The 13,680-nt window shown below is 34.6% G+C and overlaps 1 protein-coding gene across 2 annotated transcripts in view; it reads right to left on the reverse strand.

Moving 5' to 3' along the window:
- UBE3C (ubiquitin protein ligase E3C) overlaps positions 1 to 13,680 on the reverse strand; it is an 82,011-nt gene that overhangs the window by 18,328 nt on the left and 50,003 nt on the right. For both annotated transcript variants that reach the window (XM_026842008.1, XM_026842009.1), the window contains exons 18-19: positions 13,023 to 13,270; positions 214 to 426 (exon numbers count right to left, since the gene is read on the reverse strand). In XM_026842008.1, coding sequence (XP_026697809.1) covers positions 214 to 426; positions 13,023 to 13,270 — 461 coding nt within the window. The remainder of the gene's footprint in view (positions 1 to 213; positions 427 to 13,022; positions 13,271 to 13,680) is intronic.

Here is a 13,680-nt window from a genome sequence, read left to right on the forward strand (position 1 = left end):
GACCTTTCAGTAATCATCAGAAGGTTTTTTTCAAGTATATGATTAGTTATTGTCTATCCAAATACTGAATCAGAATCCCCATGATGCCTCACAACATACAGCACCTTTAACAGTTGTTTCCTGCCACTTTTAAAATAAAAAATTATTTAGTAGGGGTAGTAATGATTCATCAGTCATACATAAAATAAAACAAGAAGCAAAAGACATTCTTACCTGTGCTTCCCCAAGGTCATTATTTACCACAGTGAAGTTTAGTCCAAGTTCTTCCACATCCCCTTCATAGCTCTTGAGAAAAAGCAAATTTTTGTACATTTCTGGATCTAATGAAGCTAAATGATGAATGTCAACATCAGCACTTGTCCCCAGTAATTTTGAGAGGAAAAAACTAGCAAATGGCAGCTCCACCAGCATATTTTCATAGAGAGCCTGAAAAACAAAGCAATTAAAAGCACGTTAGATTTTATTGTTGTACATGCAGGAATCCTGAAGTCTATGGTCTATTCCTCAACTTTTTAATAATTCTTTCTTAATTTGGTACCTGAATAGGATCTTCTGATGGACCAGATATTGCATGAATTTAAAAAATATTAATGTTAAGTTTGAAATTTGAATATTCTTGTGAAATACCAAGCTCCCAAATTTTACAAATTAATTATATGGTGATTTGAAAGGTAAAGTCACTGCTCTTCTCATTAATCTTGTATGAAGTATGATAGCAAACAGGAAGTGTTGCACAGATTGGCAAGAAAAGCAAAGTTCGCTAAAGGACAACAGAACTGCATCAAAAATGTCTTCCAGAAAAAGTAAGGATCTTTACCTCCAATAGCACTGTCACAAGTGATATTCTTCCATTCATATCCATTGCTACATGTAAAATATTCTGCTCCTTAAAAATAACTATGTAAACCCAGTACATTTTAAGCTAATCCAAATATATTATTTTTCTTGCATGCTATACAGATTCGTCACTGCATATTTTTAGTGAATTCTACTACTTAACGTCATCATCAAATCATCCTAATTTCCAAGCCAAGATTTTACCAGTTTATGACTATCATATGTCCAATCCTTTCTATGCCTGACACTGTTACACCCGTCAAAAGATTACTGAACCAAAAGAGAGCCCGATCCACATATATAGCACTCGTGAAACATGTATTTTTACTGTAAACTGAGTTTCCTCAAGAATTCTCAAAAATGCACAAAACTCCAGCAACACCACTCTCATTTGATCTACTGCATGACCACATTTTAATGTAATGCAAAGCAACTTTGTGTATTTTTTATACAATAACTAACAACAACTTGTTGACTGAAAGAAAAAAGTACTTATGGTAGCTCTCAAAAGAAGGTGAGATAGCAATTTCACAGCTAAAAAGAGAAAGCATGACATCATTTAGAGAAAGCCTACATGAATAAAGAAAAAAGAAAAAATTAATAATGGTTGCCTTCAAAACAACATTCCTGAAACACGCTGTCTGTGCCTTTCCCATTGTCCAGTCTGTTTGCCACATCAGCATCTCTAACAATGACAACAAAATCTTTAAAATATTCGTATCACTGCCAGGCTGATCAGAAAAGGCATCATCAACAGAGTATCACTGTTTTTTCTCTTTTGACTCTTAAAGAGCAGTGTTTTGGAGCTACTTAATTCCTCGATAATCGGCTGCAAACTTAGAAAAGGAAGCACAAAAAGGAGCAAAAAAAGGAAAAAAGAAGAATAAATGTAGCTGTAATCACTCAATGATACTGCAACAAAGACGTTAAGAAAAATATACACAATTCCTTAAACTTTTGAAAGAACGTTTCTATAAGGTGAGTTAGACCTTGCAGAAAGAATTGAGAATAACGAGTTCAAAGCCAAAGGGTGCATTATATTTAGAGCTGTATGATTTATTCAAGGTGTAGAAGTCGAAATCCTCATTTGTATAGTTGACTTTAAAAGCAAACTAGAGGGATAAATCATTAATTTGCAATGTATAAGGTCAGTGTTTGCTGTTCCTGCATTAGTAACAATAAAGCCATTGTAATTCCTTAAATACATCAAAGCTACCCGAATTTAAAATGGAATTCAATCTATGACTCATAAAATGTAAATGTAGAGGTGTAATTTTTTACACAAGGCAGGTTTAAGCCTTTAGAGCATTTAATATACAAGGACTAATAAATGATAGCACTAAAAACTATGATCACATCAGCTAAATGGATTATAAATTAAATTTCCATAATGTATGCAACTGAAATACAAATGTAGACATAAATCAAGGTATTTTCTAAACACAGGTTAATTACACAAATTCAAAACCTGTCTATTTTTTATGCAAAATAATCCACTTAGCATTTTTCAAACTGGTCTTAAGACTTAGCCACTTGCAACACTTGATCCTAGAAGCCTATCAATAACTCCTCATCAGGAAAAAACAGCAATAGGTATATTGCAGAAACTTGTATGTTATTTTTCAAGTGTCTGTCTTTTATGAGTGTTTATTGCCAGAAATTGTGCCAAAATGATTTGAAATAAAAAGGATTAATTATAGTAGAAGCTTTTTAATATAAGTGAGTGCAGCTGCAATGCAATTAATGCAAATTGTGATGCTATCAGGAAAATAAATGTGAACAACATCACCGGCTATTTCTGTTTGCTGCCAAATAACTTCAGTAATTTACTACATTAAGAATCAATAAAAAAATAATGCATTTCAAATGCATCACTATTAATCTTCAGGTAGTTCCAAAGTGAACATTTATAACTTCATCTAAAAACTATATAAAGCATTTTTAAATAAACTAAATTGTGCAACTTGATAATAACTTTAATTACTTCTCTTGGCTAAGTGACTGCAGTATTAAAAACAAAGTATTTTTGGAAACAAGACAAACACTAGTGTTCTAATTAGTTTGAAAGTCAAGCTATCCTAATAAAGTTTAATAAAAAATGCACTAAAACTCTGGTAAATAAAATCATGATAAACTTCGGGTTTGTTTCAAAGAGGTAAATTACTCATTACAGCTCCAGCACTGTGCAGAGATCCTGAGGAATGCTGGTACAATTGAATATGACTAAATGAACTGAATCTTTAGTTTTCAGTTTCCATCTATCTTCCCTGTTTCTCAGCCAGCATAAACCGATCAAACTACCTGTTGCTGCCAAAAGATTTGATTCTACCCATTCCTGCCAGAACGATGAAATGAATTAGCTTGCTGATTCAACTTCAACTGGGTTTCTCTGCAAGTAGAGTACTGTAGAGTAGAGGTTACATGAGCACACAATATGCTGAGTAAGGTTCAAAATTTGCCAATTATTTGTGTTGTGCTTTTTTTGGGGTGTTGGGTTTTGGCACGGTGGGGTAGGTGTTGGTGGACACAACACGTACACTGCCTGAAGTTGAGCTTTCTTTCAAATCAGAATCAGAACCTACTCAACTATGGCTTAAACTGGGTAGAACAGCAAGACCAGTTGTTTCAGTGGTAGCACAACCTTAGAGCAGCCAGTTCCCCATGCAAGTCCACCCTGATGGGTATTTTTCTTAACTGCTGTAATCTAATGGCCAAAAGGGGAGATTCACTCCTTCCCTCTTTTCCCTGAGTGAGTTGTCTTGGGGAGCTATAAGTTACCTGATTTTAAGCTTAGTTTTCTGCCCACTGAACTCTCTGACTGGCCTTCTGCAGCATCAACATAAAGGAGGCAAGAGCCCAAGACCAGTGACAGGCAAGGGAATGGTGACCACTTCTTACAGAGGTAACCAGTTATCAGATTAATTAGCTTCAGTATGAAGCTGCACTGTTAGCATATACTTACTATAACAGAAAGTCACACTCTCCCTACAGCAGCAGTCCTCTTTTTTCTCCAGCAACCAGTGAGCAACAACACTGACAGAAGAAACTGGCTTGTTCTTGGAAGGAGGTGACTACTTCCATTTGACTAAGAAGTTCCTGTTCATATACTGCTTCAAGCAAAGCCAGCAAGCTTAACCAATATTTAATTTAAAACTAACTTCTCAAACTTCAAGTACTCTCACCCTTTGGCAAGTTTCCTTTAGCTCTTATGGTTGTCACCTACAGGATGGATGCCATTCTATGATGAATTCTGAGAGTTCACATTCCCAACTTTCGTACCTAACGAGCACCTTGACTTTATTGTCTCTATCCTGCAGTCTCATAAACTGCAACTGACTTACAAAAAATCCAGATGGGATGAACAATTGGTGGTCAAACAGGACACTGGCCTTCTAGTTTCTAACTTGGCGGGAGGGGAAGGGGGGACAAGGAACAAACACCTTAACAGAGTCTATACAACTCTGCCTCCTCAAAAGGCTGGGATTATTAGGATTCCACTTTCACGGAAGTGCAATTTGCAGATGCAAGCTTGGGGCAAGAGCCTCATCTGAAGCAGAGACAGGGATGTCTACATCAAGGGTGATCACCCAAGCACTGTAATGCTCGTGGGGTGATGTATTCCCAGTAGCTAAAACATTACAGCTGCTGCAAGGGCCAACCTGGATTTCTCAGCACTATTTTTCAAACTCATTTAGGTTAGGGATGCTCTTTAGGCAAAATTACAACAGTTGCAGATAACCATTAACATAACTTAAAAGCTTTCAAAATAACTAAACAAAACAAAGCAAACAAACAAAACTGGGGTTTGGTAACAAATTATTCTTGGTACTCTTCACCCCAGTGTTTTCCCAATTATCTGATGATATCTTGCTAGCGGATTTGTTTTGTTTTGTTTTTTAAAGTAAATGGTTAAAAGAAGTTTCTTCTGGTTAAAAGGCCAAGATAAATTATTTCACTATGGAAGATGCAGTATTCAGCAAAAGGAACTTCATACACCTCCCTTCCCCTCTGTTTGTGAATGCCTGTAGAACACACCAAAATATTAAAAACAAGTACAATAACAAAAAGCCTACTGTGGTTAACAGCTTTTGACTTCACACACAAAGCACGCAGTCTGAAGTCTATTGCTTCTCTTTTAAATAATATTAGCTAAGGGAGATTACAGTAGAGTTCAACTATAATTGATTGCAACATGGACTAGCTACAAAAGCCTTTACTCAATTCAGTGACACAGAATACAACTTGGTCATCTAAAGTGAAAAAATACTATGTTCAGATACTTGTGAATATACTGAATGCATTCATTAAACACCTGTGATGTGGGGGAACAAGAAATAGTCCTCTTAAGGCAAGCAACTTTCAGAATATAGGCATGCCATTAGCAGCTTTAATAAATTATGGAAAAAAGATCTCAGCTAAAAGGACAGCTGTATACAGTACGCAGTAAGAAAGGAACAAAAGTGACAGTTCTCTGGGCAAGGAAAACTTTTTTTAATGTTTTCAACATAATGAGAATAATACCTGACACGGTCACTATCACAGTATTATTTAAGCACTACATGGGTGCACAGGGTAGTGTTCAGGTATCATCCCAAGATTTAAGCAACAGCGCTTCAGAATGAAAAGACTTTATACAATGTTTTAAAACTGGATGAAAAATGTAAGCTAATCATTTCAGATAAATTATCTATATATAGTAGAGGTTACATTAACATTACAACATACTATATAAGGTTTAAACTGTGTAAACAAATTCACAGATGAACTAACCAAACCTCCCTGTGAGGCAGCTTTAGTGCCTTTTCTTACACTTTCATGTCTACAATTAATTCTCTCATTTATTATTTCAACTAGAATGTTTCTAAGAAAAATAATTCATCAGTCATTGTTCCTACTTTCCATTAATCCTTTACAACCCAGAACTATCTTTTAAAACCAAAACAATGCTAAAATCATACTCCTGGAAAGATCCACAGTTTATGGGATGAGGCAGTAAATGACCGGGCTTAAATTCAGTTATTTCCCTAATCAGCCCCCAATACCATAACCTTTTCTACTTCAGTCATTTTGAACAGTTACTATTAAATAATACTTAGCACTTACAGAGTGCAATAGATCTTCAAAGCTGTACAGAACCATTAATAAAAATGATAGAAAAATCGCAAAACCATTAGAACTTCCTTCTACCTTATCATCTATATCCTAGAAATATCTCATCACACTCACAAAGGCTTTGGGGCCATCAAAACATTTTCTACCCAAATGAAAAAGATAAAACTAAAAATGTGAGTTAGATTAAAATTAACATATTTAAAGCTAGCATTTAGTAATTATAAGATAATTTCTTACAGATGCACTTAATAATGTGTTTTAAAGTGAGCAAAACCAAACTGATATTGTTCCTAACACCCATATGACAAAATAAAACTAATTCTATCAAGTGTGTGTCACAACACAATATGTCTGCTACCTGGTAGCTTTAAGTCGCTGTTTTTCAGTTCTCTGTGATCTACGCTAGCAGAGACATCTAGATGCATTCGTATCACCATAGTAATGGAAAATCTGGTACATTATCTTCCCCATATGACTGTGATAATTCATAGTGCACTTTTTGTACAAATACTGGATGCTTTTTCTATTTTTTAAAAAAGTAGGAGTCTGAAATACCACAGCTAGATGCCTGTAATTAGGCTTCTGAGAGCGCTTTATTAACACCCCCTGCAGCAGTGTTAGTATCCTCAGATTTTTTTATTTTTTTTTTTTTTTTTCCTTTTGTAAATTGGTTCTACTTTTGATTTCCCACTCACTGGGAATTTGAAGGTCAGTAAGTACAAGTTCACAGAAGCTCAGAGATCTGGGGTAGCAAGACTCACATGTGAAGGACCTGCCTGTCAAATTCGCTGCAGTCAGTGTAAATACCTGAAATGATTGCAGGTGTGTGATAAGCACAAGACAAACTCATGACTGACTCATCAACACATTACCATAAAAACGTAGGGATTCATTTCCAGAATCCATTGGAGCATATTGAGTATGATGACCTTGATTTTTAATTTAAAAAGAGACAGTCATGGTAGTATTTAGGACGTATTTAATTTTGTTAGAATTTTTATTACCAAAATAAGAGTGCTTCAGAAATGTTGGTATTCACAGAAAACCACATCAGCTTGGTACTTCCTTTCTGTTTTAATAAGAACAGTTATCTCTGTAACTTAAGCCATGTATATGATATGAATTGCTATCAATGTCATCTGGGGGATTATGAGGGATGAGAGAGGAGGACTAGAGGTACCTGTGGATACTGCATAACTGATATTTATCATTCACTACTGAAGTTCCAGTAAAGGCTTAATAGATTTTTCTTGTCTCAAATTTAATCATAATTTAGTAAGAACTGAAGATAAAAGGAAGACATCTCCTCCTTATTTAAGTTATAATTTTCTGAAAAACTGAAACATTTACTACTATATACAAACCTCTGGATATGCTTCTAAGATAAATCTGTATATTAATAGCAGTGAAACTAGTCATTTTTGAAGACAGTTCAAATAGAACAAAAAAATTCAGCAAATATTCCAAACCTAATTGATTGAAATGGACATAGGTGTTTCCAACTGTGAAAAAAGATCAGGATACCATTACCACACACTCTAACTGTTTATTTATTCCCTGTCTAAGGAACCTGATTTAGAGGCAATAAAATGCAATCAGTACACAAACCAGAAGCAGGAATCATCTGCTAATGGAACTTTTAATTGAGGAGTGACCACTGACATGAGGTAATTCTTTCCATGCAGAACTCCTTGCAGAGACCCTTATGCACTTTATCACAGTAAACAATCACTAACATATGCATTAAAGAAAATTTAAATACATTATGACCCAATAAATATCACAATCCATCAATACACACTTTTCCTTCCTAAAGATTTAGAGTTAAAATACCACATTTCAGCAGTCTTTTAGTGCTAGACATATATTTACAAGGTTAGTACTAACATAGCTATTTGTAATCAAAAGATAATTGGTTATGTTCAATGAACCAGTACACAAAGGAATTGTCAAACTGAATAACCATGTCAGAAAACAGAGTCAGATTAGTTTACATCTTCATTCATAAATCATGAAATAACTTCCATAAGGTACCAAGTTCACTCTCTTATGATTGTGTTTCTGCACTGTGAAAGTATAATTAAAAGAGCATGCCACTTTACATGGTAAGTTCCTGTTTTGATTCCATTTCAGATGATTCAGGATTTTTTGAGACAAATGATCATCAGCTAACTTGCTTTTAAGCAAAATGCTAAGTCTACAAAATCACGTGCAGGGAAACTGAAATTATTAAAACAAAAAGTTTATACAAGTTACATCCTCTTTGTATCAGCATAACTAATTCCAACCCTTTTTAGATACTAGTAGTATCAATTGTGGCTGCAACACAAATCAATTAAGAGTGTACTGATTTAAGCCAAGCCAAAGTGGATCTTAATTAAACAGACAGTAAGCAAGGGGAAAGGTTAGCCTAAAAATCAGAAAGAAAAAACACACCACCCTTCAGCAGTCTGAGAAACAGTGGAAGAACAGGAGCGCAATGCTTCACACACCATCCTATTAAATATTCAAAGTATACAAAATCCAGTTCTCACTGTAGAGTTTTCTTGCTTTGTTTTCTCTCTACAAGGTTTTGGCAAAGAAAGGGCACACAAATGTGTTACTAGAAGTATTTGCTTGAAGGTTTTAACTCCATATGTGCAGCTTATTAATGATTTAAGAGTTTAGGATCTGATCCAGGTCTTGCTATGAAAAGACTCGCACTGATTCGATCCATCTTAGATAAGACCCAAGGATGATTAAGAAACTTTAGTTTTTCTGTGAAATGGATACTGTAGACACTGCTAATCTTAGAATTGTACCTTGCAGCCAGGAATATCTCACAGAACAAATGATCTATCACAGCTCTATTCAAAGTTGCAAACAGCAACCACAAGGCACACTAAGATATAGAAAAATAATCAATAATTAATGGTCCCACATTTACTACTAGGGTAATAAAATTTGTATTTGATCTACTATTACCCTTCTAATGCTTAATTTTACTAAAAGACATATTTTATAAATTTTTCCAATTATATATGCTTAACATTTAGTTATGTGCACAGAACAGTCCATTATATCTTAAATCAGTATAGTAACCTATAAAAAGTCATATGAAAATAAACAACTTAAACCTTTATCAGTGTAATAATATCCCCCAGGCCATGCAAATTACTGACCTCCTATATAATATTAAATATTAATAATCAAAGACCAAACCTAGATTTCCTCATCTATCCATCATCAAAATAATGCTTAAATTTAAAATAAACACATTTTTGCTCCATCCTTTCTGCTTCTCCCATCAAAGTTCTTTATTTAGATCCACAAAGGAAGGATGGTTCAAAACAACAATAACCTTTTGTTCTTTATACTGCCTTCCCAACCATTTAAGACAAAAGCTATGCCTTGGCAAATCAACTCTATATTTTTTCTGAAAATACCAGTGTCTTCCAAGCACTGCAGATTCTATTGCTTAAAAGAGACTTCATAGTGTATTTCAAAGATAGTGTATATGTTCTTCAGCAACACGAATGAATGACTAACTAGTGCTCTTCAATATGCTGGGTTAAGAGAAGAGAAATTGAAATGGTAGAATTCAACATAAGCAAAGATGCTGAGTGTATTAGACAAAAATCTCTAGTGTCAGAAAGAGTCACTTTGTTAAAGATGCAAAGACAATCACTGCAAAACATAACACATGCAAGAACCAGCAGATTTATGTCAAAAAGGAAGAAGAGGAAACCATAAAAATTATCATTCTGATCTTTCTATGGACTTCCTGCCATACTCTTAAACTAATGCTGATACTTCATGAATTTTAAGTACATTATCATAAGAATTAGCTACCTCATGTCAAATATTTCCAAATGCAAAGAATGTCCTTTTCCCCAACATCTGTCACATTAACATCACTGAATAAATGCAAATGTGAACTGGAAATGGAGACAGATAATACAGTATACAAAACTGAGTGGTGAGAACATGGTGAAGCTCAGATTTTAATTCTGTATCTGTCACTGTTCTAGTAATCACTGTTTCTGCTGAAACAGTTAACCAGCATTTTCCTCTTCCCAGGTTTGCAGCAGACCATTCAAGAATCAGCACGGAGAAAATCTTCATTTAACCTTCTCAGGTGTTGCTTCCAAACTTCCCTTCTCTGGCTATGTTACTTGAAGTTTTGGCAGCCTGTCAAAATAGCAACTTTTGTGTTTTCCTGAGCCAAGTCCACTACATTGCCAAAGCTGCAGCAGGAAAGTCTGCACATGGAAAGATTTTTTTAGTGCTGCCAGAACAACTACTGCACATGGAAAGGAAATTAAACCACATCAGGTGCCTTCCCACAGCCAAAGCCTACCTACTGAGAGAGTAAAAGGATTACAATGTCCCATCCATACTTCTGGGACACCACGTGGGACAGGACTTCGCCTTCCAAAGAGGACAATGAAGACAATCTGGGGCTAAAACACCTCTATCTGAAGAACCCCAACAGCCCAGGACACCTTCAGCTCTCAATCAAAGCCCGGGACCCAGAAAGCCACTGCTATCCTTCCACTGGGCAAAACTGAAATCCCACCAGTGGTGGGAGACTGCTACCAGAGGTGGGCACGGTAACCTGAGTTGAGAGAAAATGCTTAAAAAGTCACCAATGTTAAAATAATATTTACATTACAGAGTAAAGTCACTGAAAGTTGAGAAATGTAAACTTTGGAAGTGTTTGAGTAGCTGCTGTTTAAGCAAACTCATTTCTGCTTTTTTTTTTTTTTTTAAAGAATGATTTCTGTCAACAAATGGAATTACATGATCACATGGTATTATTTCTACAAGACCTTTTGTTCATTCGGTGATCAGTAAAAGCTGCATGGACAGCCATGCAGTTTGTGTAGTATATAGATTTAAATTTCTTCACTAACCACAAAATACACCCCAAATAGTCCATAATTTATCTAGGGTTAAAATAATTTAAGATTTTAGATACACCATTTTTAAAGTTAAGTTTTAAATTTTTGGATGTTTCTACTTCTGAACTGACCAATTAACAGAGATAAAACTTCCTGTTGAGAAAAAGAACTGAATTAGGTGTAAATCTATGGTACTGAAAGTTAAATGCATTTGGGTATTAGTATGACACAGTTACCAAGAAACAGAGAATTTCTATAAATTATTATATTTTAATGTATTTGTTTTCTGATAACACTGAAGCTTCCTACGTGAGAGTTTTTGGTGGCAGCGCTCTTTACATACTGGTTTCCACAAATAAGAAATTGCTGCGGATGCCCGATTGCTTCCTTTGCATTATATCTGTTTTGTTTACAAAGGGGCTTTTAATAATCCACTATTGCTCTCAAATAACCCTGTGCAAAGCATAAAATGGACACATTTTTTAAAACGGGTGAGTGAGTATTCAATAACTTAACCAAGATCACAATACTGGCAGGTTTTGAATAGTATGGTCGTGCCTTATCTTTCTGTTTAATTCATCAGGTCTCTAAATACACTACTAAAAGGGTGTCTCTGCATCTGGGTAGAGATAATTATTAAGTAAAACTGTCAATTCTTACTTTATGTAAACATACTGCAAATACAAAAACAATTTATGCTTTCAAAATGTTAAATAACAGATCCTCTGTTAAAAAGATAAAACCAAAACTACACTATGGGAGCTAAAACATTATGCAACTTCTGTCTTTATGTTAATATTTGAAATCCAATTACATAAGGCACTGTGTTGTTTTGACAGAGAAAATAAAAGATTCAAAATTACAATATTTTTTTTTAAATGTTTCAAATTTCCTCATGACAACTTAGCCCTGCCTCATTCCTAGATAAACCTAATCACTTCTGAAGCAACTTCCTCACAATATCACAGCAGTATTCACTTCCCCACTCCCCAAATATATACGCGCAGAAAGAAAATGAAGCCTTGGATCTGTAACATAATTACAAACTATTGCATTAGTACTGAATCCATCTCCCATTAAGAGCAGGAACATGCCTCAAATATTATTTTATTGAAATGGTCGATTTGAAATTTTCATTATTTAACAAGTTTGGATATTGCAATAGCTAGGATGCATTAGCAGAGAATTTGCCTACAAAGTGACGGTTTAATCTAAATCAACTGGCTGGCAACTCTGAAAAACAGCACTGTGTTTCAACAATTCAAGTTTGCCAACAACATCCTCTTAAACCACTTCCAGGTACACTAAAAGGACATCCAACTATATGTTAAATCTCACTGCAAGTCATCAGGATTTTAGTCTCAAAAATAATTCAGGCAGTTAAATGGGACTTCTACATCTTAAATTCCTTCAGCTTTAGATAGCTAAGTAGCAATCAATACATTTTTTTTCTGAAATGAAATTTGTATTCCAAACTTCCACAATTACTAGCTTTACTAAAGTTATTCCAAGGGTTTAGAAGGAAATAGGCTCAGTACTACTCCTAACCATAAAATTAATATAATGAACGTTTGTAATTGTTTCTTTTTTCTTCCCACCTTCATTTTTTCATATAGCTCAACAAGTGTGTATTAGTCTCTAAACATGCACAACACCCAAATATCAAGCACTAAAACTCAAAGATGAAAAATGTATGAAAAAACAAAGAATAAGTGAAAGTTAATTTGCATATGGCTCTTAAGTATGGTAAATACTCATGGCAAATTTTAAATGCTAACAAGAATTGTACACCTAGAAACTGTGTCTGAAAATATTAATTTCATATTATCCAAGTGATGAAAATTAACTGCAATCAAGAAAGCTCCAGGTTAAGAATCACCATAAGCAGAGAAGTTCTATTTGCTTTAATCAATTTAACTTCAGGCAAGAGGATAAACACAGAAGCAAATATATGCATACTTTGCTCAGCTAGCAGTCAGAGTATCTCAAATTCTCTGTATGTCTCAAGCATGTAACTTATTAAAATGAACCAGAAATTTGGGTGGTATGTAGAAATAATGTTCAGAACCAACATCTGACATTTTTTCTCAACTCTAGAAAAATCAGGTTTTTCCCCATTTACTCCTATCTAAAATGAAAAAACATTACTGAATAATTTTATTACTGCTAAGTCTTCATATTATACTTTACCTTTCCGAGCATTCTTCCAAGAAAGTAGTAATGTCGAGCATAAGAGTCTCCAACAAGCATCTGTGCAGCAGGATTAGGATAAAGAAGTCCCTCATTGGTGGTCTTAAAAAATCCCTGGTTAGGGTTAAACCCCGATTTAAGTAGTTCATTCAGAAATTCTCTGAAAATTCCACCACCATCAATACCAGCTTCATCAAGACCATGTGCATTAAGTAAGTGAACACGAATGCGCTTTTTTAAATCAGGTTCTGCAGAAAAAGAAAGACAAACTCAGATACAACTATCCACCTGAACTTTGTGTAGATTAAAAGCACATAACTACACATACAAATATATCGACACTAACTTTATATTAAAAAAAAAAAAAAGAACCAATAGCTAAAATCTATTACTGGCTTGAGTTTTGGAATATTTAGTATATAAAACTCACTTTGTAATACAAGGGATCTTGCTTTAAGTCATCAAAAGATGGAGTGGAAGGACACTTAGGCAGAGGAAGAAAAAAACCCTACAAAATATTTTAAAAAGCCCCAAGAATAATTTGAAAATTCTATTTATATTAAAAAGTTGTGAATGTAAGGTTCAACTTTTTCCTGTCTGTCAATAATCACTGCATTCCCCTAGAGGGCCTGACTGTTAAGCTACACCGTTAAATACT

The sequence above is a fragment of the Athene cunicularia genome (genome assembly GCF_003259725.1).
Source record: "Athene cunicularia isolate RWA chromosome 2 unlocalized genomic scaffold, athCun1 chr2_part1, whole genome shotgun sequence".
Classification (NCBI taxonomy): Eukaryota; Metazoa; Chordata; class Aves; order Strigiformes; family Strigidae; genus Athene; species Athene cunicularia.